This window comes from Sylvia atricapilla, unplaced genomic scaffold (genome assembly GCF_009819655.1).
Source record: "Sylvia atricapilla isolate bSylAtr1 unplaced genomic scaffold, bSylAtr1.pri scaffold_171_arrow_ctg1, whole genome shotgun sequence".
Lineage (NCBI taxonomy): Eukaryota > Metazoa > Chordata > Aves > Passeriformes > Sylviidae > Sylvia > Sylvia atricapilla.
The window spans coordinates 9,894-30,319 of record NW_027077100.1 but is presented as its reverse complement, the minus strand read 5'-3'; the positions used below and the strand labels follow the sequence as shown (position 1 = coordinate 30,319).

Genomic DNA, 20,426 nt, shown 5'->3' with positions numbered 1-20,426 from the left:
CAAATCTTGGGGTTCGGGGTTGATCCTCTCCGGTCCCGCGGCTTCGGTCACCTCCCGGGGGCTGGGGACAGCTGTCCCCAAAGCCCGGGGGACACCCAGCTCCTCTGGGTTGGGGACAGCCACCTCCTGTCGCTGGGGGACATCCGGGTCCTCCTGGGCTTTGGGGACCCCCGTGTCCGGCCCCCCCGGCCCGTCCCGCTCCGACGCTGAGCTCCTGTTTGTCCCCTGTCCTTGGGGACACCCCGGCGATGTCCCCAGGGGTCTCCGGGCGGGCGGGGGGCCCCCAGGACCTGCAGGGAGGGGACACGGGGTCAGGGGTGGGGTGACACCCCCCCAGCTCTGGGTGACACCCCCTGAGGGACCGGGTTTGGGGTGTCACCCTCAGGGATGGGGTTTGGGGTGTCACCCTCAGGGACAGGGTTTGGGGTGTCACCCCCAGTCTGGGTTGGGGTTTTGGTGTCACCCACAGGGACAGGGTTTGTGGTGTCACCCCTGTCAGGGTTGGGGTTTATGGTGTCACCCCTGTCAGGGACACGGTTTATGGTGTCACCCACAGGGACAGAGTTTGTGGTGTCACCCCATCAGGGACAGGATTTATGGTGTCACTCCCAGTCTGGGTTGGGGTTTGGGGTGTCACCCCCACAAGGACACGGTTTGGAGTGTCACCACCGTCAGGGACAGGGTTTGGGGTGTCACCCCATCAAGGACAGAGTTTGTGATGTCACTCCCACAGGGACAGGATTTATGGTGTCACCCGCAGCTCTGGGTTGGGGTTTGGGGTGTCACCCCTGTCAGGGACAGAGTTTGTGGTGTCACCCTCACAGGGACAGGATTTATGGTGTCACCCCTGTCAGGGTTGGGGTTGTGGTGTCACCCACAGGGACAGGGTTTGGGGTGTCACCCCTGTCACGGTTGGGGTTGTGGTGTCACCCTCACAGGGACAGGATTTATGGTGTCACCCCCAGCTCTGGGTTGGGGTTTATGGTGTCACTCCCACAGGGACACGGTTTGGGGTGTCACCGACAGGGACACGGTTTATGGTGTCACCCACAGGGACAGGATTTATGGTGTCACCCCATCAGGGACAGGATTTATGGTGTCACCCCTGTCACGGTTGGGATTTATGGTGTCACCCCTGTCAGGGTTGGGGTTTAGGTGTCACCCCATCAGGGACACGGTTTATGGTGTCACCCCTGTCAGGGACACAGTTTATGGTGTCACCCCATCAGGGACAGGGTTTGGGGTGTCACCCCTGTCAGGGTTGGGGTTTAGGTGTCACCCCCAGCTCTGGGTTGGGGTTTGGGGTGTCACCCCATCAGGGACACAGTTTACGGTGTCACCCCATCAGGGACAGGATTTATGGTGTCACCCCATCAGGGACACGGTTTATGGTGTCACCCCTGTCAGGGACACAGTTTATGGTGTCACCCCTGTCAGGGTTGGGGTTTATGGTGTCACCCCTGTCAGGGTTGGGGTTTAGGTGTCACCCCCAGCTCTGGGTTGGGGTTTATGGTGTCACCCCTGTCAGGGACAGAATTTATGGTGTCACCCACAGCTCAGGGTTGGGGTTTAGGTGTCACCCCATCAGGGACAGGATTTATGGTGTCACCCCATCAGGGACACGGTTTATGGTGTCACCCACACAAGGACACGGTTTATGGTGTCACCCCATCAGGGACAGGATTAATGGTGTCACCCCTGTCAGGGTTGTGGTTTATGGTGTCACCCCTGTCAGGGTTGGGGTTTAGGTGTCACCCGCAGGGACAGGGTTTATGGTGTCACTCCCATAGGGACAGGATTTATGGTGTCACCCCTGTCAGGGTTGGGGTTTAGGTGTCACCCCCAGCTCTGGGTTGGGGTTTTGGTGTCACCCACAGGGACAGGGTTTGGAGTGTCACCCCTGTCAGGGACACAGTTTATGGTGTCACCCCATCAGGGACAGGGTTTAGGTGTCACCCCCAGCTCTGGGGACACTGACAGCCCCCTGTCCCCCCCCCGGTGGCCCGCGGGGACTCACCGGTGGCCTCGCGGTGGCGGATGGTCTGGTTGATGCAGAACCTCCAGCGGCCCGCGGGTGACGATTGGGGGACACCTTCCCCTGGGGGGGGGAGGGGTCAGCGCCCGGGGGTGACCCCAGCCCCTCCCCGCCCCTCCCCCACGACTCACCTCCCGCCGGCGCCTCCGGGGGTCCCACCTGGGGGGTGACACGTTTTGGGGGGGTCAGCGGGGGGCGGCGGGGGTCACGGAGGGGTCAGGGGGTCAGGGGGTCACCTGGGGGTCGGGGGTCCCCAGGAGTCCCCGGGCCTGTTCCACGATGGCCTTGAGCTCCTCCACGAACTTGTCCCGTTCCCCCTCCAGCACAAAATTGTCCTCGACCTGCGGGGGACACGGGTTGGGACACGGGGACACCGGCATTGGGGACAGGGATTGGGGACAGGGGACAGGGATTGGGGGACATGGATTGGGGACAGGGATTGGGGACACGGGTTGGGACACGGGGACACCGGGGGAACAGGGATTGGGGACAGGGGACACCGGGATTGGGGACAGGGATTGGGGACAGGGATTGGGGACACGGGTTGGGACATGGGGACACCGGGATTGGGGACAGGGACTGGGGACAGGGGACAGGGATTGGGGGACATGGATTGGGGACAGGGATTGGGGACATGAGTTGGGACAGGGGGACACTGCAGGGGACAGGGGACAGGGGACAGGGATTGGGGGGACAGAGATTGGGGAGACAGGGATTGGGGACACGGATTGGGGGGACACAAGTTGGGACAGGGGGACACTGGGATTGGGGACAGGGGACAGGGATTGGGGACAGGGATTGGGGACAGGGATTGGGGGGGACAGTGATTGAGGACAGGGATTGGGGACAGGGATTGGGGGGACACGAGTTGGGACAGGGGGGACACTGCAGGGGACACGGATTGGGGACACAGACTGGGGGGGACATGGATGGGGGACACATGGACTGGGGACAGGGGTTAGGCACAGGGATTGGGGGGACACAGACTGGGGGCACACGGATTGGGGACATGGCCTGGGGACACGGGGACAGGGCTGGGGGTCACCATGTAGCACGCGATGTCCTCGGGCGCGTCCCCATCGGCGTCGAACCTGAAGGTGACCATTTTGCTGTCGTGGGTCTCCAGCTGGCACTCCACCGTGTTGTCCCCAGCCGAGGACACCTGAGGAGGGGGCGGTGACACTGTGGCCGCGGCCGGGATGTCCCCAAAGGTCCCCTCGGGTCCCCAGCCCCGCCCTGACCTGCAGCACGGTGAGCTGGAAGCGGGCGGGGCGCTGGCACGAGGCGCGGCGCTGCCGGGCACGGGGCACCTCGGGGACATCGGGGACACGCAGCAGGGACACGGCCTCCGAGGCCACCGGGGGCTCCTCGGGGCCGGGGGGCGCCGGGGCTTGTGGCATCGGGGACGGTGGTGGCATCTCTGGTGACATCCCCAGGGCTGGTGGCAATGGGGATGGTGGTGGCATCTCTGGGGCTGGTGACATCCCCAGGGCTGGTGACATCCCCAGGGCTGGTGGCATCATGGACGGTGGTGGCATCTCTGGAGCTGGTGGCATCCCTGGGGCTGGTGGCATCACAGATGGTGGTGGCATCTCTGGGGCTAGTGACATCCCCAGGGCTGGTGGCATCATGGACGGTGGTGGCATCTCTGGGGCTGGTGGCATCACCATGGCTGGTGGCATCGGGGATGGTGGTGGCATCTCTGGGGCTGGTGACATCCCCAGAGCTGGTGGCAGCACAGATGAAGGTGGCACCCCTGGGGCTGGTGGCAGCATGGATGGTGGTGGCATCTCTGAGGCTGGTGGCATCACGGACTGTGGTGGGACCCCTGGGGCTGGTGGCACTCCTGGGGCTGGTGACATCCCTGGGGCTGGTGGCATCATGGGTGGAGCTGGCATGGCTTGGGCTGGTGGCACCCCTGGGGCTGGTGACATCCCTGGGGCTGGTGGCATCACCATGGCTGGTGGCATCATGGATTGTGGTGGCATCTCTGGAGCTGGTGACATCCCCGGGGCTGGTGGCACTCCTGGGGCTGGTGACACCCCCATGACCAGCGGCATCACAGCTGGAGGTGGCATCCCTTGGGCTGGTGGCATCACGGGTGGAGGTGGCATCTCCGGGGCCGGTGACATCCCCATGAGCGGTGGCATGACAGACAGCGGTGGCACCCCCAGAGCTGGTGACATCCCCGGGGCTGGTGGCATCCCCGGAGCTGGTGACACGCCTGGCACCAGCTGTGGCTGCACGGCGGGGACTGGCTGTGGTGGCATCCCCTGGCCTGGTGACATCCCAGGACCTGGTGACATCCCAGAGGGAGGTGACACTCCTGGACCTGGTGACATCCCAGGGCCTGGCTGCAGCTGCACCATGGGGACCATCTGTGGTGGCATCCCAGCTGCGGGTGGCACTGCTGGACCAGGTGTCACCCCCTGGGCCGGTGTCACCGCTGGCACTGATGTCACCCCCTGGGCTGGTGTCATCCCCTGGGCTGGTGTCACCCCTGGCACTGGTGTCACCCCTGGACCAGGTGTCACCCCCAGAGCTGATGTCACCCCCTGGGCTGGTGACATCCCTTGGGCCGGTGCCACCCCTGGACCAGGTGTCATCCCCAGAGCTGATGTCACCCCCTGGACCGGTGTCACCCCGGGCACTGGTGACATCCCTTGGGCCGGTGTCACCCCCTGGGCCGGTGACATCCCTTGGGCCAGTGTCACCCCTGGCACTGATGTCACCCCCTGGGCTGGTGTCACCCCCAGAGCTGATGTCACCCCTGGCACTGATGTCACCCCCTGGGCCGGTGTCACCCCTGGCACTGGTGTCACCCCCAGAGCTGGTGTCACCCCTGGCACTGGTGTCACCCCTGGCACTGATGCCACCCCTGGCACTGGTGTCACCCCTGGCACTGATGTCACCCCCTGGGCCGGTGTCACCCCTGGCACTGGTGTCACCCCCAGAGCTGGTGTCACCCCTGGCACTGATGTCACCCCTGGCACTGGTGTCACCCCTGGCACTGGTGTCACCCCCAGAGCTGGTGTCACCCCCAGAGCTGATGTCCCCCCCGAGGCTGGTGTCCCTCCAGCTGGAGGTGGCACCCCTTGTGCTGGTGACACTCCGGACGCCGCTGTCACCCCCGCAGGTGGCAGTGCCACACCCGGTGCCACCCCTGGCCCCGGCGCTCCGGGTGCCACCTGTGGCTGTGTCCCCATTGTCACCGAGCCACACCCGCAGGTGTCCCCTTCCTGCCGCGGTGGCTCCGTGGTGGCTCCTCCGGTGCCATCCTCTGCTGTCCCCTCTGTCCCCTGCGTCACCTGCAGGACACGGGGCAGTGCCAGGGGGGGTTGGGACCCGCCAGGACCCCCCCGGTGTGACAAGGCCTTACCTGTGGTGGCACAGGAGGGGACAGCCCGTCCTGGGGTCCCGGTGGGTGTCCCCAGAGGCGCTCCGGTGTCCCGGTGACACCGCAGGGAGCGGGGACATCCGGGGCGGGGACATTGTCCTGGAGCCCCTCGGCTGTGGGGAGGGAGCAAAGGGGGGGTCACCCCTGGGGACAGTTTGGGGCCTTGGGGACAGTTTTAGGGGACAGTGTTTGATGGTCTGGGGACAGTTTTGGGTGTGGGGACAGTTTTAGGGGACAGTTTTAGGTGTTGAGGAGAGTTTTGGGGACAGTTTGACCCACTGGGGACAGTTTTTAGGGGACAGTTTTGATGGTCTGGGGACAGTTTTTAGGGTATCCAGGGACAGTTTGACACTCTGTGGACAGCTTTGGGGACATTCTGACGCTCTGGGGACAGTTTGGGGACACTCTGACGCTCTGGGGACAGCTCTGGGGACAGCTCTGGGGACATTCTGACGCCCTGGGGACAGTTTGGGGACATTCTGACGCCCCGGGGACAGCTCTGGGGACATTTTGATGCTCTGGGGACATTCTGACAGCCTGGGGACAGCTCTGGGGTAATTTTGATGCTCTGGGGACATTCTGCCGCCCTGGGGACAGCTTTGGGGACATTCTGACAGCCTGGGGACATTCTGACCCTCTGGGGACACTCTGCCACCCCGGCGACAGCTCTGGGGACATTCTGCCGCCCTGGGGACAGTTTGGGGACACTCTGCCGCCCTGGGGACATTCTGCCGCCCTGGGGACAGTTTGGGGACACTCTGCCGCCCTGGGGCCAGCTCTGGGGACACTCTGCCGCCCCGGGGACACCCTGGGGACACTCTGCCGCCCTGGGGACAGTCTGGGGACATTCTGACACCCTGGGGACACTCTGCCGCCCCGGGGACACCCTGGGGACACTGTGACACCCTGGGGACACTCTGCCGCCCTGGGGACACCCTGGGGACACTCTGCCGCCCCGGGGACACCCTGGGGACACTCTGCCGCCCTGGGGACACCCTGGGGACACTCTGCCGCCCCGGGGACACCCTGGGGACACTCTGCCGCCCTGGGGACACCCGGGGCGCTCACCGGTGTCCCGCGGCCGGCCGCGCTGACCCACGTCGGGCTCCTCGGGCCCCGAAAGGCGCCGCTGCCGCGTCCTCCTCAGCAGCGCCAGCCGGTCCCGGATGGATTTGGCCACGGCCTTGGAGTCGCTCTCGTGGAAGAACCCCGATTTCACCTGGAGGGGGGGTTTGGGGTGTCTGGGGGGGGGGCTCGGGGTGGAATTTGGGGTGTCTGGGGGACTCAGGGTCAATCCCAGGGGGCTCAGGGGTGAAATTTGGGGTGTCTGGGGGGGCTCGAGGTCGGTTCCAGGGGGGTTTTGGGGTGTCCAGGGGGGACAATGAGATCTGGGGCTCTGATCACCCCAAACCTTCTCCTGGTCACCCCAAACCTTCTCCATCCATCCCAAACCTTCTCCTGATCTCCCCAAACCTTCTCCTGGTCGCCCCAAACCTGCTCCATCCATCCCAAACCTTCTCCTGGTCACCCCAAACCTTCTCCATCCATCCCAAACCTTCTCCTGGTCACCCCAAACCTGCTCCATCCATCCCAAACCTTCTCCTGATGATCCCAAACCTTCTGATCACCCCAAAACTTCTCCTGGTCACCCCAAAACTTCTCCATCCACCCCAAACCTTCTCCATCCATCCCAAACCTTCTCCTGGTCACCCCAAACCTGCTCCATCCATCCCAAACCTTCTCCTGATCATCCCAAACCTTCTCCTGGTCACCCCAAACCTTCTCCTGGTCACCTCAAACCTTCTCCATCCATCCCAAACCTTCTCCTCGTCACCCCAAACCTTCTCCTGATGATCCCAAACCTTCTCCTGATCACCCCAAAACTTCTCCTGGTCGCCCCAAACCTTTTCCAACCACCCCAAACCTGCTCCTGATCATCCCAAACCTTCTCCCGGTCACCCCAAACCTTCTCCATCCACCCCAAAGCTTCTCCTGGTCACCCCAAACCTTCTCCTGGTCACCCCAAACCTTCTCCTGATCACCCCAAAGCTTCTCCATCCACCCCAAACCTTCTCCTGGTCGCCCCAAACCTTCTCCATCCACCCCAAACCTTCTCCTGGTCACCCCAAACCTTTTCCTGACCACCCCAAACCTGCTCCAGACCATCCCAAACCTTCTCCATCCATCCCAAACCTTCTCCTGGTCACCCCAAACCTTCTCCTGGTCACCCCAAACCTTCTCCATCCATCCCAAACCTTCTCCTGGTCACCCCAAACCTTCTCCTGACCACCCCAAACCTGCTCCAGACCATCCCAAACCTTCTCCACCCACCCCAAACCTGCTCCATCCATCCCAAACCTTCTCCTGATGATCCCAAACCTTCTGATCACCCCAAAACTTCTCCTGGTCACCCCAAACCTTCTCCTGATCACCCCAAAGCTTCTCCATCCACCCCAAACCTTCTCCTGGTCACCCCAAACCTTCTCCAGATCACCCCAAACCTGCTCCAGACCATCCCAAACCTCATTTTCAGAGGCCAATTAAAACCAGGAGCCCCCCAACCCCGCGGATTTTTTGGGGTGACCCCCCCTCACCATCTCATAGGCCACCTCCTCGGGGACGTCGGCCTCCAGGTTGAAGCTGAACTCGATGGCCTCGTTGTCCTTGTGCTTGCCCTTGAGCTTTTTGGGGTCCTCCACCCAGAGGCGCAGCGCCAGCGCCGGCTCCAGCCCCGCGTCGTCCTCGGCCAGCTCCACGCGCAGCCCCGTGTCCTCGGCGAAGAACGCGTGGTCCAGCAGGTCCCGGATGGACAGCCTGGACAGGGGGTGGGCAGTGGGGTCAGTGGGGTCAGTGTGGTCAGTGGGGTCAGTCCAGGGGGGTCCAGCAGGTCCCGGATGGACAGTCTGGACAGGGGGTGGGCAGTGGGGTCAGTGGGGTCAGTGTGGTGGTCACTGTGGTCAGTGGGGTCACTGTGGGCAGTCCAGGGTGGTCCAGCAGGTCCCAGATGGACAGTCTGGACAGGGGGTGGGCAGTGGGGTCACTGGGGTCACTGGGGTCACTGTGGTGGGCAGTGGGGTCAGTGGGGTCACTGAGGTCAGTGTGGTCAGTGTGGTCAGTGTGGTCAGTCCTGGGGGGTCCAGCAGGTCCCGGATGGACAGCCTGGACAGGGGGTGGGCAGTGGGGTCAGTGGGGTCACTGTGGTGGGCAGTGGGGTCAGTGTGGTGGGCTGTGTGGGCAGTGTGGTCACTGTGGTGGCCACTGTGGTCAGTGGGGTCAGTGTGGTGGGCAGTGTGGGCAGTGTGGGCAGTCCTGGGGGGTCCAGCAGGTCCCGGATGGACAGCCTGGACACGGGGTGGGCAGTGGGGTCAGTGGGGTCACTGTGGTGGTCAGTGTGGTCAGTGTGGGCAGTGTGGGCACTGTGGGCAGTCCTGGGGGGTCCTGGAGGTCCCAGATGGACAGTCTGGACAGGGGGTGGTCAGTGGGGTCACTGGGGTCACTGGGGTCACTGTGGTGGGCAGTGTGGTCAGTGGGGTCAGTCCTGGGTGGTCCAGCAGGTCCCGGATGGACAGCCTGGACAGGGGGTGGGCACGGGGTCACTGGGGTCACTGGGGTCACTGGGGTCACTGTGATGGGCAGTGGGGTCAGTGTGGGCAGTGTGGTCAGTGGGGTCACTGGGGTCACTGTGGTGGGCAGTGTGGTCAGTGGGGTCACTGTGGTGGTCAGTCTGGGCAGGGTGGGCAGTGTGGGCAGTGTTTTGGGGGGTCCCAGAGAGGTTTGGGGGGTCCCGGGGGTTTTGAGGGGTCCCGGGGGTTTTGAGGGGTCCCAGGGGGTTTGGGGGGGTCCCAAGGGTTTTGGGGTGTCCCGGGGGGTTTTGGGGGGTCCCGGGGGGTTTTGGGGGGTCCCGGGAGGTTTTGGGGGGTCCTGGGGGTTTTGGGGGGTCCCAGGACGTTTTGGGGTGTCCCAGGAGGTTTTGGGGGGTCCCAGAGAGGTTTGGGGGGGTCCCGGGGGTTTTGAGGGGTCCCAGGGGGTTTGGGGGTCCCAGGGGTTTTGGGGTGTCCCGGGGGGTTTTGGGGGGTCCCGGGGGGATTTTGGGGGGTCCCAGGGGGTTTTGGGGGGTCCCAGGGGTTTTGGGGGGTCCCGGGGGGTCACTGTGGTCACTGTGATCAGCCCTGGGATGTCCCAGGTGTTTTGGGGGGTCCCGGGTGTTTTGGGGGGTCCCGGGGGGTCACTGTGGTCACTGTGGTCACTGTGATCAGCCCTGGGGTGTCCCAGGTGTTTTGGGGGGTCCCGGGTGTTTTGGGGGGTCCCGGGGGGTCAGTGTGGTCACTGTGGTCAGCCCTGGGGTGTCCCAGGGGGTTTTGGGGTGTCCCAGGAGGTTTTGGGGTGTCCCAGGGGGTTTTGGGGGGTGCCGGGGGGTCAGTGTGGTCACTATGATCAGCCCTGGGTGGGTCCCAGGGGGTTTTGGGGGGTCCCAGAGGGGTTTTGGGGTGTCCCAGGGGGTTTTGGGGTGTCCCAGCGGGTTTTGGGGGTCCCGGGGGGGTCCCAGCCCACCCCTCACCTCTCGGCCTTGTTCTGGCGGATGCAGCCCTCGATGATCTCCTTCACCTCGGGGTCCGTCACCTTGTGGAAACTCGCCGGCTTGATGCCCTGGGGGGGGACACGGGGCTGGGGGGGCGCTGGGGGGGTTTGGGGGGCTCTGAGAGGGTTTGGGGGGTTTGGGGGGGCTCTGGGAGGGCTCTGATGGGGTTCTGAGAGGGTTTGGGGGGCTCTGGGGGGGTTTAAGGGTCTCTGGGGGGGGCTTTGGGGGGGCTCTGAGAGGGTTTGGGGGGGCTCTGGGAGGATTTGGGGGTTTTTGGGGGGCTCTGGGAGGGCTCTGACGGGGTTCTGAGGGGGTTTGGGGGGCTCTGAGAGGGATTTGGGGGGCTTTGGGGTGCTTTGGGGTGCTCTGAGAGGATTTGGGGGGCTCTGAGGGGGCTCTGGGAAGGCCCTGGGGGGTTTGGAGGGTCTCTGAGGAGGTTTTGGGGGGCTCTGAGGGGGTTTAGGGGTCTCTGGGGGGGCTCTGAGGGGGCTCTGGGGGAGTTCTGGGCAGGTTTGAGGGATCCCTGGGGGTCCCTGGGGTGTCCCGGGGCAGGTCTGGGGTGTCCCTGGGGGTCCCTGGGTGTCCCTGGGCAGGTCTCGGGGGGTTCAGGGGAGGTTTGGGGTGTCCCTGGGCAGGTCTGGGCGGTCCCAGGGGGTCCCGGGGGGTCCCTGGGGGTCCCTGGGTGTCCCGGTGACAGGTTTGGGGTGTCCCTGGGGAGGTTTGGGGTGTCCCTGGGTGTCCCTGGGTGTCCCAGGGGCAGGTTTGGAGGGTCCCAGGGGGTCCCTGGGTATCAGTGGGTGTCCCTGGGCAGGTCTGGGGTGTCCCTGGGTGTCTCTGGGGGTCCCTGGGCAGGTCTGGGGTGTCCCTGGGCAGGTTTGGGGTGTCCCTGGGTGTCTCTGGGTGTCCCTGCATGTCCCGGGGACAGGTTTTGGGTGTCTCTGCGTGTCCCTGGGGAGGTTGGGGTGTCCCTGGGTGTCCCGGGGGGGTCTCTGGGTGTCCCTGGGTGTCCCTGGGTGTCCCAGGGGCAGGTTTGGGGTGTCCCTGGGTGTCCCTGGGTGTCCCTGGGCAGGTCTGGGTGTCCCTGGGGCAGGTTTGGAGGGTCCCAGGGGGTCCCTGGGTATCAGTGGGTGTCCCTGGGCAGGTCTGGGGTGTCCCTGGGTGTCCCTGGGCAGGTCTGGGGTGTCTCTGGGTGTCTCTGGGTGTCCCAGGGGCAGGTTTGGGGTGTCTCGGGGAAGGTTTGAGGTGTCCCTGGGTGTCCCTGAGTGTCCCTGGGGAGGTTTGGGTGTCCCTGGGGGTCCCTGGAGGGTCCCTGAGTGTCCCGGGGGCAGGTTTTGGGTGTCCCTGAGTGTCCCGGGGACAGGTTTTGGGTGTCCCTGTGTGTCCCTGGGGAGGTCTGGGGGGTCCCTGGGGGTCCCTGGGGAGGTTTGGGGTGTCCCTGTGTGTCCCGGGGACAGGTTTTGGGTGTCCCTGTGTGTCACTGGGGAGGTTTGAGGTGTCCCTGGGTGTCCCTGGGTGTCCCTGCATGTCCCGGGGGCAGTTTTTGGGTGTCCCCGCGTGTCCCAGGGCTGGTTTTGGGTGTCCCCGCGTGTCCCCGCGTGTCCCCGCGTGTCCCGGTGCCACCCACGCTGGTGACTTTGCGGTAGATCTGCGCGGCGTTGTGGCACTCGGAGTAGGGGTACTCGGAGGTGCCCATCTCCAGCATGCACATCCCGAAGGCGTAAACGTCCACGGACTCGTCATATCGCTCCTCGTACATCTCGGGGGCCATGAACTCGGGGGTCCCTGTGGGGTCACCGGGTCAGGGAGTGTCCCAGGGTGTCCCCAGGGTGTCCCCAGACTCGTCATAACGCTCCTCATACATCTCGGGGGCCATGAACTCGGGGGTCCCTGCGGGGTCACGGGGTCAGGGGTGTCCCCAGGGTGTCCCCAGGGTGTCCCCAGGGTGTCCCCAGGGGTCTGTCCCCAGGGTGTCCCCGGGGGTCTGTCCCCTGAGGGGACACCGCGGAATGGGGACAGTCACTGGAGGAGCCGCTGGGGGTTTCACTCCCGTGGGGTCACAAATCGTCACCTGACCCCCCCCAGACGGTGACAAAGAACCAGAGGTCACATATTGTCACCTGACCCCCCCCAGACGTTGACAAAGAACCAGAGGTCACATTTTCTATCTGAGCCACCCCAGACGGTGACAACGCTCACCCTCCACGGAACCAGAGGCCCCATATTGTCACCTGACCCACTCCTGAAGGTGACAAAGAACCAGAGGTCACATATCGTCACCTGAGCCACCCCAGACAGTGACAAAGAACCAGAGGTCACATTTTCCATCCGAGCCACCCCAAACGGTGACAACGCTCACCCTCTGAAGAACCAGAGGTCACACTGTCACCTGAGCCACCCCAAGGGGTGACAAAGAACCAGAGGTCACATATCATCACCTGAGCCACCCTGAAGGTGACAAAGAACCAGAGGTCCCATATTGTCACCTGACCCCCCCAGACAGTGACAAGGCTTATCCTCTGAAGAACCAGAGGTCCCATATTGTCACCTGAGCCACCCCAAAGGGTGACAAAAAACCAGGGGTCCCATTTTCCATCCCAGCAACCCTGAACAGTGACAATGCTCACCCTCCACGGAACCAGAGGTCACACTGTCACCTGAGCCACCCCAGACGGTGACAAAGAACCAGAGGTCCCATATTGTCACCCGACCCCCCCAGACAGTGACAACTCTCACCCTCTGAAGAACCAGAGGTCCCATATTGTCACCTGAGCCCCCCGAGCAGTGACCAAGAACCAGGGGTCACACTGTCACCCGAGCCCCCCGAGCAGTGACAACGCTCATCCTCTGAAACCAGAGGTCACACTGTCACCCGAGCCACCCCAGACGGTGACAAAGAACCAGAGGTCACATTGTCACCTGACCCCCCCCAGACGGTGACAAGGCTCATCCTCTGAAGAACCAGAGGTGACATTGTCACCTGAGCCATCCCAAACGGTGACAACGCTCACCCTCCACAGAACCAGAGGTCACACTGTCACCTGAGCCCCCCAGACAGTGACAAAGAACCAGAGGTCACATTTTCCATCCGAGCCACCCCAAACGGTGACAACGCTCACCCTCTGAAGAACCAGAGGTCACACTGTCACCTGACCCCCCAGACGGTGACAACGCTCACCCTCTGAAGAACCAGAGGTCACATATTGTCACCTGACCCCCCAGACGGTGACAACGATCACCCTCTGAAGAACCAGAGGTCACACTGTCACCTGAGCCACCCAAAGGGGTGACAAAGAACCAGAGGTCACATATCATCACCTGAGCCACCCTGAAGGTGACAAAGAACCAGAGGTCCCATATTGTCACCTGACCCCCCCAGACAGTGACAAGGCTTATCCTCTGAAGAACCAGAGGTCCCATATTGTCACCTGAGCCACCCCAGACGGTGACAACTCACTCTCTGAAGAACCAGAGGTCCCATATTGTCACCTGAGCCACCCCAAAGGGTGACAAAAAACCAGGGGTCCCATTTTCCATCCCAGCAACCCTGAACAGTGACAATGCTCACCCTCCACGGAACCAGAGGTCCCATATTGTCACCCGACCCCCCCAGACGGTGACAAACAACCAGAGGTCCCATTGTCACCTGACCCCCCCAGACGGTGACAAGGCTCATCCTCTGAAGAACCAGAGGTCACACTGTCACCTGACTCCGCCCCACGGTGACAAAGAACCAGTGGTCCCACATTGTCACCTGACCCCCCCAGACGGTGACAAGGCTCATCCTCCAAGGAACCAGAGGTCACACTGTCACCTGAGCCCCCCGAGCGGTGACAAAGACCCAGAGGTCACATTGTCACCTGAGCCCCCCAGACAGTGAAAACGCTCATCCTCTGAAGAACCAGAGGTCCCATATTGTCACCTGAGCCCCCCAGACGGTGACAAAGAACCAGAGGTCACATATCGTCACCTGAGGCACCCCAAAGGGTGACAACTCACTCTCTGAAGAACCAGAGGTCCCATATTGTCACCTGAGCCCCCCCGAAGGTGACAAAGAGCCAGAGGTCACATATCGTCACCTGAGGCACCCCAAAGGGTGACAACTCACTCTCTGAAGAACCAGAGGTCCCACTGTCACCTGACCCCCCCAGACGGTGACAAAGAACCAGAGGTCCCATATTGTCACCTGACCCCCCCAGACAGTGACAAGGCTCATCCTCTGAAGAACCAGAGGTCCCATATTGTCACCCGACCCCCCCAGACAGTGACAACTCTCACCCTCTGAAGAACCAGAGGTCCCATATTGTCACCTGACGGTGACAAGGCTCACCGATGACGCTCTTGGCGAAGGACGTGCGCATGAGCGTGGCCAGCCCCAGGTCCCCGATCTTGACGGAGCCCGTGGGGCCCGTGATGAAGATGTTGTCACACTTGAGGTCGCGGTGGATGATGGGCGGCGTCCTCGTGTGCAGGAACTGCAGCCCCTTGAGGATCTGCCGGCACCAGCTGCGCAGCACCTTGGGCTTCATCACCTTGAACCTCTTCAGGTACCTGCGGGGAGGGAAATTTGGGGGTGTCGGAGTTTGGGGGGGCTTTAAAGGGGTCAATTGTGGGGTTCAGGGTGGATTTTGGGGATCACTGATATCAAAAAAAGCCTCGAGCTGAGTTTGAGGAACCAGCCACAGCTTTGGGACAACTTCAACATCAATTTAAGGAGCCAATGGGGAATTTAAAGAAGGATTTTGGGGTGTCTCAGTTTTGGGAGGGGTTCAGGGTGAGCTCAAAGGGGTCAATTGTGGGGTTCAGGGTGGGTTTGGGGGATCGTTGATATCAAAAAAAGCCTCGAGATGAGTTTGAGGGACCAATCACAGCTTTGGAAGGGCTTCAACGCCAATTTTTGGGGCCACTCAGGGGGTTCAGGATGAATTTTGAGGTCTCTGAGTCTGGGGGAGATTCAGAAGGGGTCAGTTGTGGGGTTCAGGGTGGATTTTGGGGATCGTTGATATCAAAAAAAGCCTCGAGTTGAGTTTGAGGAACCAATCACAGCTTTGGAAGGGCTTCAACACCAATTTGTGGGGCCACTCAGGGAGTTCAGGATGAATTTTGGGGTCTCTGAGTCTGGGGGAGATTCAAAGGGGTCAGTTTTGGGGTTCGGGGTGGGTTTTTGGGGATTGTTGATGGTTGATCTTTGATAGAAGAGCCTCGAGTTGAGTTTGAGGAACCAGCCACAGCTTTGGGACAACTTCAACACCAATTTTTGGGTGAATTTTGGGGTGTCCCAGTTTTGGGAGAGGTTCAAGGTGAAAAGAAACGATCAGTTATGGAGTTCATGATGAATTTTTGGGGTGTCAGAGTTTGGGGGGGCTTTAAAGGGGTCAGTTGTGGGGTTCAGGGTGGATTTTGGGGTTAATTGATATCAAAAAAAGCCTCGAGTTGAGTTTGAGGAGCCAATCACAGCTTTGGAAGGGCTTCAACATCAATTTGTGGGTGAATTTTGGGGTGTCCTGGTCTTTGGGAGGGGCTCAGGGTGAAAAGAAACAATCAGCTGTGGGGTTCATGATGAATTTTGGGGTCTCTGAGTCTGGGGGGGTTTCAAAGGGGTCAATTGTGGGGTTCAGGGTGGGTTTTGGGGATCATTGACATCAAAAAAAGCCTCGAGTTGAGTTTGAGGGACCAATCACAGCTTTGGGACAACTTTAACATCAATTTTTGGGGCCACTCAGGGGGTTCAGGATGAATTTTTGGGGTGTCTGAGTTTGGGGGAGATTCAAAGGGGTCAGTTGTGGGGTTCAGGGTGGATTTGGGGGATCACTGATATCAAAAAAAGCCTCGAGTTGAGTTTGAGGGACCAATCACAGCTTCAAAAGAGCCTCAACACCAATTTTTGGGGCCACTCAGGGGGTTCAGGATGAATTTTGGGGTCTCTGAGTCTGGGGGAGATTCAAAGGGGTCAATTTTGGGGTTCGGGGTGGGTTTTTGGGGATTGTTGATGGTTGATCTTTGATAGAAGAGCCTCGAGTTGAGTTTGAGGAGCCAACCACAGCTTTGGGACAACTTCAACACCAATTTGTGGGGCCACTCAGGGGGGTTGTGGTGAATTTTGGGGTGTCCTGGTCTTTGGGAGGGGCTCAAGGTGAAAAGAAACAATCAGCTGTGGAGTTTGGGATGAATTTTGGGGTCTCTGAGTTTGGGGGGCGCTTCAAAGGGGTCAATTGTGGGGTTCAGGGTGGATTTTGGGGATCACTGATATCAAAAAAAGCCTCGAGTTGAATTTGAGGGACCAATCACAGCTTTGGAACAACTTTAACATCAATTTTTGGGGCCACTCAGGGGGTTCAGGATGAATTTTGGGGTCTCTGAGTTTGGGGGGGGGCTTCAAAGGGGTCAGTTGTGGGGTTCAGGGTGGGTTTTTGAGGATCACTGATATCAAAAAAAGCCTCAAGCTGAGTTTGAGGGACCAATCACAGCTTCAAAAGAGCCTCAACGCCAATTTGTGGGGCCACTCAGGGGGTTCAGGATAAATTTTGGGGTGTCCTGGTCTTTGGGAGGGGCTCAGGGTGAGCTCAAAGGACCAACTGTGGGGTTCAGGGTGGATTTTGGTGATCACAAATATAGGAAAAACCCCAAACTGAGTTTGAGGGACCAACCACAACTTCCAGAAGAAATTCCACACCACCAACTGGAGAGGCCAATCAGAGCCTCCGTGACAAATTTCGGGGTGTCCCCATCTTTGGGAGGGGCTCGAGGTGAGCTCAAAGGATCAGCTTTGGGGTTTGTGATGAATTTTGGGGTGCCCCCAGTCCTTGGGAGGTGGCTCAAAGTGGATTTTGGGGACAGAAGAACCTCAAACCAACTTTGAGCGACCAACCACAACTTCCAGAAGAAATTCAACACCACCAACTTGCCAAATTTCGTGACAAATTTCAGGGTGTCCCCCGTCTCTGTTCATCACCCAGACCCCCCGTCCCGGTGTCCCCTGGGTGTCCCCAAACTGACGTTTTGAGGGTGCCCGAGGTCATGAGCTCGGTGACGAGGACGATGCACTTCTTCCCGCGCAGGGAGGACTCCCAGGAGTCGTAGAAGCGGACGATGTTGGGGTGCTGCAGCCCCTTGAGCATCTCGGCCTCCTCCTTGAAGCGTTGCTGCTCGGCCTTGGTCAGTTTGCGGTCCTGGGGGACACCAGAGGCCGGGTCAGCTCCGGGTTTGGGGTCGGGGTCAGCAGCAGCACGCCCCCAGCCCCAATATTGTCATGGTCATTGTTGTCATGGTCATTCTCCAACCGTGGTATGGTCATTGTCATCACACTGTCATCGTCATCATCATCATCATCATCATCATCGTCATCATCATTCTCCAACTCTGGTATGATCATTGTCATCATCACTGTCACCGTCATCATCATCATAATTTTCATCATTCTCCAACCCCCATATGGTCATCGTCATCACACTGTCACCATCATCATCGTCACCATCATTGTCATCATCATCATCATCATCATCATCATTCTCCAACCGTGGTATGATTATTGTCATCATCACTGTCACCATCATCATCATCGTCATCGTCATCATCATTCTCCAATCCCCGTATGGTCATGGTCGTCATCACTGTCACCATCATCATCATCGTCATTGTCACCATCATCGTCATCATCATTCTCCAACCCCCACATGGTCATTGTCATCATCACTGTCACCATCATCATCATCATAATTTTCATCATTCTCCAACCCCAGTATGGTCATCGTCATCACCACTGTCACCATCATCATCATCGTCACCATCATTGTCATCATCATCATTTTCATCATTCTCCAACCGTGGTATGATCATTGTCATCATCATCGTCATCGTCATCATCATTCTCCAACCCCGGTATGGTCATCGTCATCATCACTGTCACCATCATCATCATCATCATTTTCATCATTCTCCAACCCCAGTATGATCATCGTCATCATCATTGTCACCACCATCATCATCGTCATCATCATCATCATCATCATTCTCCAACCGTGGTATGATCATTGTCATCATCACTGTCACCATCATCATCATCGTCATCATCATTCTCCAATCCCCGTATGGTCATTGTCATCATCATCATCATCGTCATCATCATCATCATCATCATCATCATTCTCCAACCCCGGTATGGTCATCGTCATCACACTGTCACCATCATCATCATCGTCACCATCATTGTCATCATCATCATCATCATCATCATTCTCCAACTCCGGTATGGTCATGGTCATTGATACCATCATCATCGTCATTGTCACCATCATCATCGTCATCGTCACCATCATCATCATCATGGTCATCATCATTCTTCAACCCCGGTATGGTCATTGTCATCACACTGTCACCGTCATCATCATCATCGTCGTCATCATCATCATCATCATTCTCCAACCCCAGTATGGTCATCGTCATCACCACTGTCATCATCATCATCATCGTCATCATCATCATTCTCCAACCCCGGTATGGTCATGGTCATTGTTACTGTCATCATTGTCATTGTCACCATCATCATCGTCATTGTCACCATCATCATCATTCTCCAACCCCAGTATCATCATCATCACTGCCATCATCATCATCATCGTCATCATCATCATTTACCAACCCTGGTATCATTATTATCATCATTGTCACCACCATCACCCTCATTTTCATCATTCTCCAACCCCAGGGGCGTGGAGCTGGGACTGGCCTCAGCCGTGGGGCTCCAGCTGAATTGGGGGTCTCGGTTTGTGGGGCCACTCGGGGGGTGCGTGAGGAATTTTGGGGGGTCCTGGTCTTTGGGAGGGGCTCAGGGTGAGAAAAAAGGGGTCAATTGTGGGGTTCAGGGTGGATTTGGGGGTTAATTGATATAAAAAAAAGCCTCGAGTTGAGTTTGAGGAGCCAACCACAGCTTTGGAAGGGCTTCAACACCAATTTGTGGGTCCACTCAGGGGGTTCAGGATGAATTTTGGGGTGTCCCAGTTTTGGAAGAGGCTCAAGGTGAAAAGAAGCAATCACCTGTGGGGTTCAGGGTGGATTTTGGGGTCAATTGATATCCAAAAAAGCCACAAACTGAGTTTGAGGAGCCAGCCACAGCTTTGGAAGGGCTTCAACACCAATTTGTGGGTGAATTTTGGGGTGTCCTGGTCTTTGGGAGGGGCTCAGGGTGAGCTCAAAGGACCAACTGTGGGGTTCAGGGTGGATTTTGGAGATTTTTGATATCAAAAAAAAGCCCCAAACTGAGTTTGAGGAACCAGCCACAGCTTTGGAACAACTTCAACACCAATTTAAGGAGCCAATGGTGAATTTGAAGAAGAATTTTGGGGTGTCCCAGTTTTGGGAAGGTCTCAAGGTGAAAAGAAACAATCAGCTGTGGGGTTCATGATGAATTTTGGGGTGTCTGAATCTGGGGGAGCTTCAAAGGGACCAACTGCAGGGTTCAGGGCGGATTTTGGGCATCACTGAAATCAAAAGAACCCCAAACCGAGTTCGAAGCACCAACCCCACCTCCAAAAACTCCACCGCTAATTCCAGAGAGCAAATTCCTCCAGAAAAAAAAAACCTAAAAAAAAACCCCTCAAAAAACCCTCAAAACTCAAAAAAACCCCAAAAAACAAAAAAAAACCAAACAAAAAACAAAAAACAAAAAAAAAACCAAAAAAACAACAAAAAAAAAAAAACCACCAAAAAAACCACAACCACAACTCCCCAAAAAAACCAACCCCAACCCAGCTCCCACCACATCACCCTATAAAATAATCCCAATTTTCACCTCCCCAAATCACCCAAAAAAAACCCCAAACCTCACCTGGAGCTCACACCAGGCCACCTCCACCCAGGTGTCGGTGTCGAAACCTTTGAAGACCGTCTTGAAGGCGCCTCGTCCCAGCTCGATGTCGAACTTGAGGAAGCGGCCGCCGGGTGAAGTGGCCACGGCCTTCATCTCTGCCTCTTCCTCACCTTCCTCACCTCCTCCTCCTCCTCCTCCTCCTCCTCCTCCGAGGCGGGGGTCGCCCCTGGAGCCGGGCTCGGGCTCGGGGTCTCCGCGCTGCTGCTGCTGCTGCTCCTCCTCTTCATCCTCCTCATCCTCCTCATCCTCCAGCAGCTCCACGCTCTTGCGGAAGAAGCGTTTTGGGGCGGCGGGAGGAGTTTTGGGGTCCCCCAAATCGGCGGCCATGGTTTTGTGTCTCCCTCCCACCCCTCCCCACTCTCCCACCCACCCCCCAAAAAAAAAATAAATTAATTTAAGGGTGAAAAAAATCCCCCCCAAAAAAATCCCCCCTCTCCTCAGTTGTCCTCAGGTGGTGGTGTGTGCTGGTTTTTTTTTTTTTGGGGGGGTCACCTGGGGTTTTTGGGGTGTCCCCTCCCCTCTCTCTCGCCCCCTCCCTTCGGGTGTCACCGGC

At 59.2% G+C, this 20,426-nt stretch overlaps 1 protein-coding gene and 1 long non-coding RNA gene across 19 annotated transcripts; both read right to left on the bottom strand.

Moving 5' to 3' along the window:
• Window positions 1-51: 51 nt before the first annotated feature.
• WNK3 (WNK lysine deficient protein kinase 3) lies at window positions 52-19,996 on the bottom strand (the record flags this gene model as incomplete). The annotated part of the gene is made up of 16 exons (XM_066340258.1): window positions 19,832-19,996; window positions 17,005-17,177; window positions 14,339-14,559; window positions 11,636-11,793; window positions 9,991-10,079; window positions 8,027-8,246; window positions 6,501-6,651; window positions 5,415-5,545; window positions 5,258-5,343; window positions 3,613-4,331; window positions 3,277-3,473; window positions 3,081-3,197; window positions 2,272-2,376; window positions 2,167-2,194; window positions 2,018-2,098; window positions 52-290 (listed from the first exon to the last, which is right to left on the bottom strand). Coding segments are annotated over exons 1-16 (2,850 nt in total), but the record flags the coding sequence as incomplete, so codon positions are not given.
• On the bottom strand, window positions 6,829-7,938 carry LOC136374874 (uncharacterized). Of its 18 annotated transcripts, XR_010745992.1 has the most exons (6): window positions 7,851-7,916; window positions 7,585-7,811; window positions 7,440-7,481; window positions 7,357-7,398; window positions 7,109-7,294; window positions 6,835-7,049 (listed from the first exon to the last, which is right to left on the bottom strand). It is a non-coding gene; the product is annotated as an uncharacterized lncRNA (long non-coding RNA). The 18 variants fall into 18 exon arrangements; XR_010745995.1 differs by lacking the exons at window positions 7,357-7,398; window positions 7,440-7,481 and having other exon boundaries at window positions 6,829-6,884; window positions 6,927-7,049; window positions 7,109-7,356; window positions 7,606-7,811; XR_010746000.1 differs by lacking the exons at window positions 7,357-7,398; window positions 7,440-7,481 and having other exon boundaries at window positions 6,829-6,884; window positions 6,968-7,049; window positions 7,109-7,356; window positions 7,606-7,811.
• Window positions 19,997-20,426: the final 430 nt, after the last annotated feature.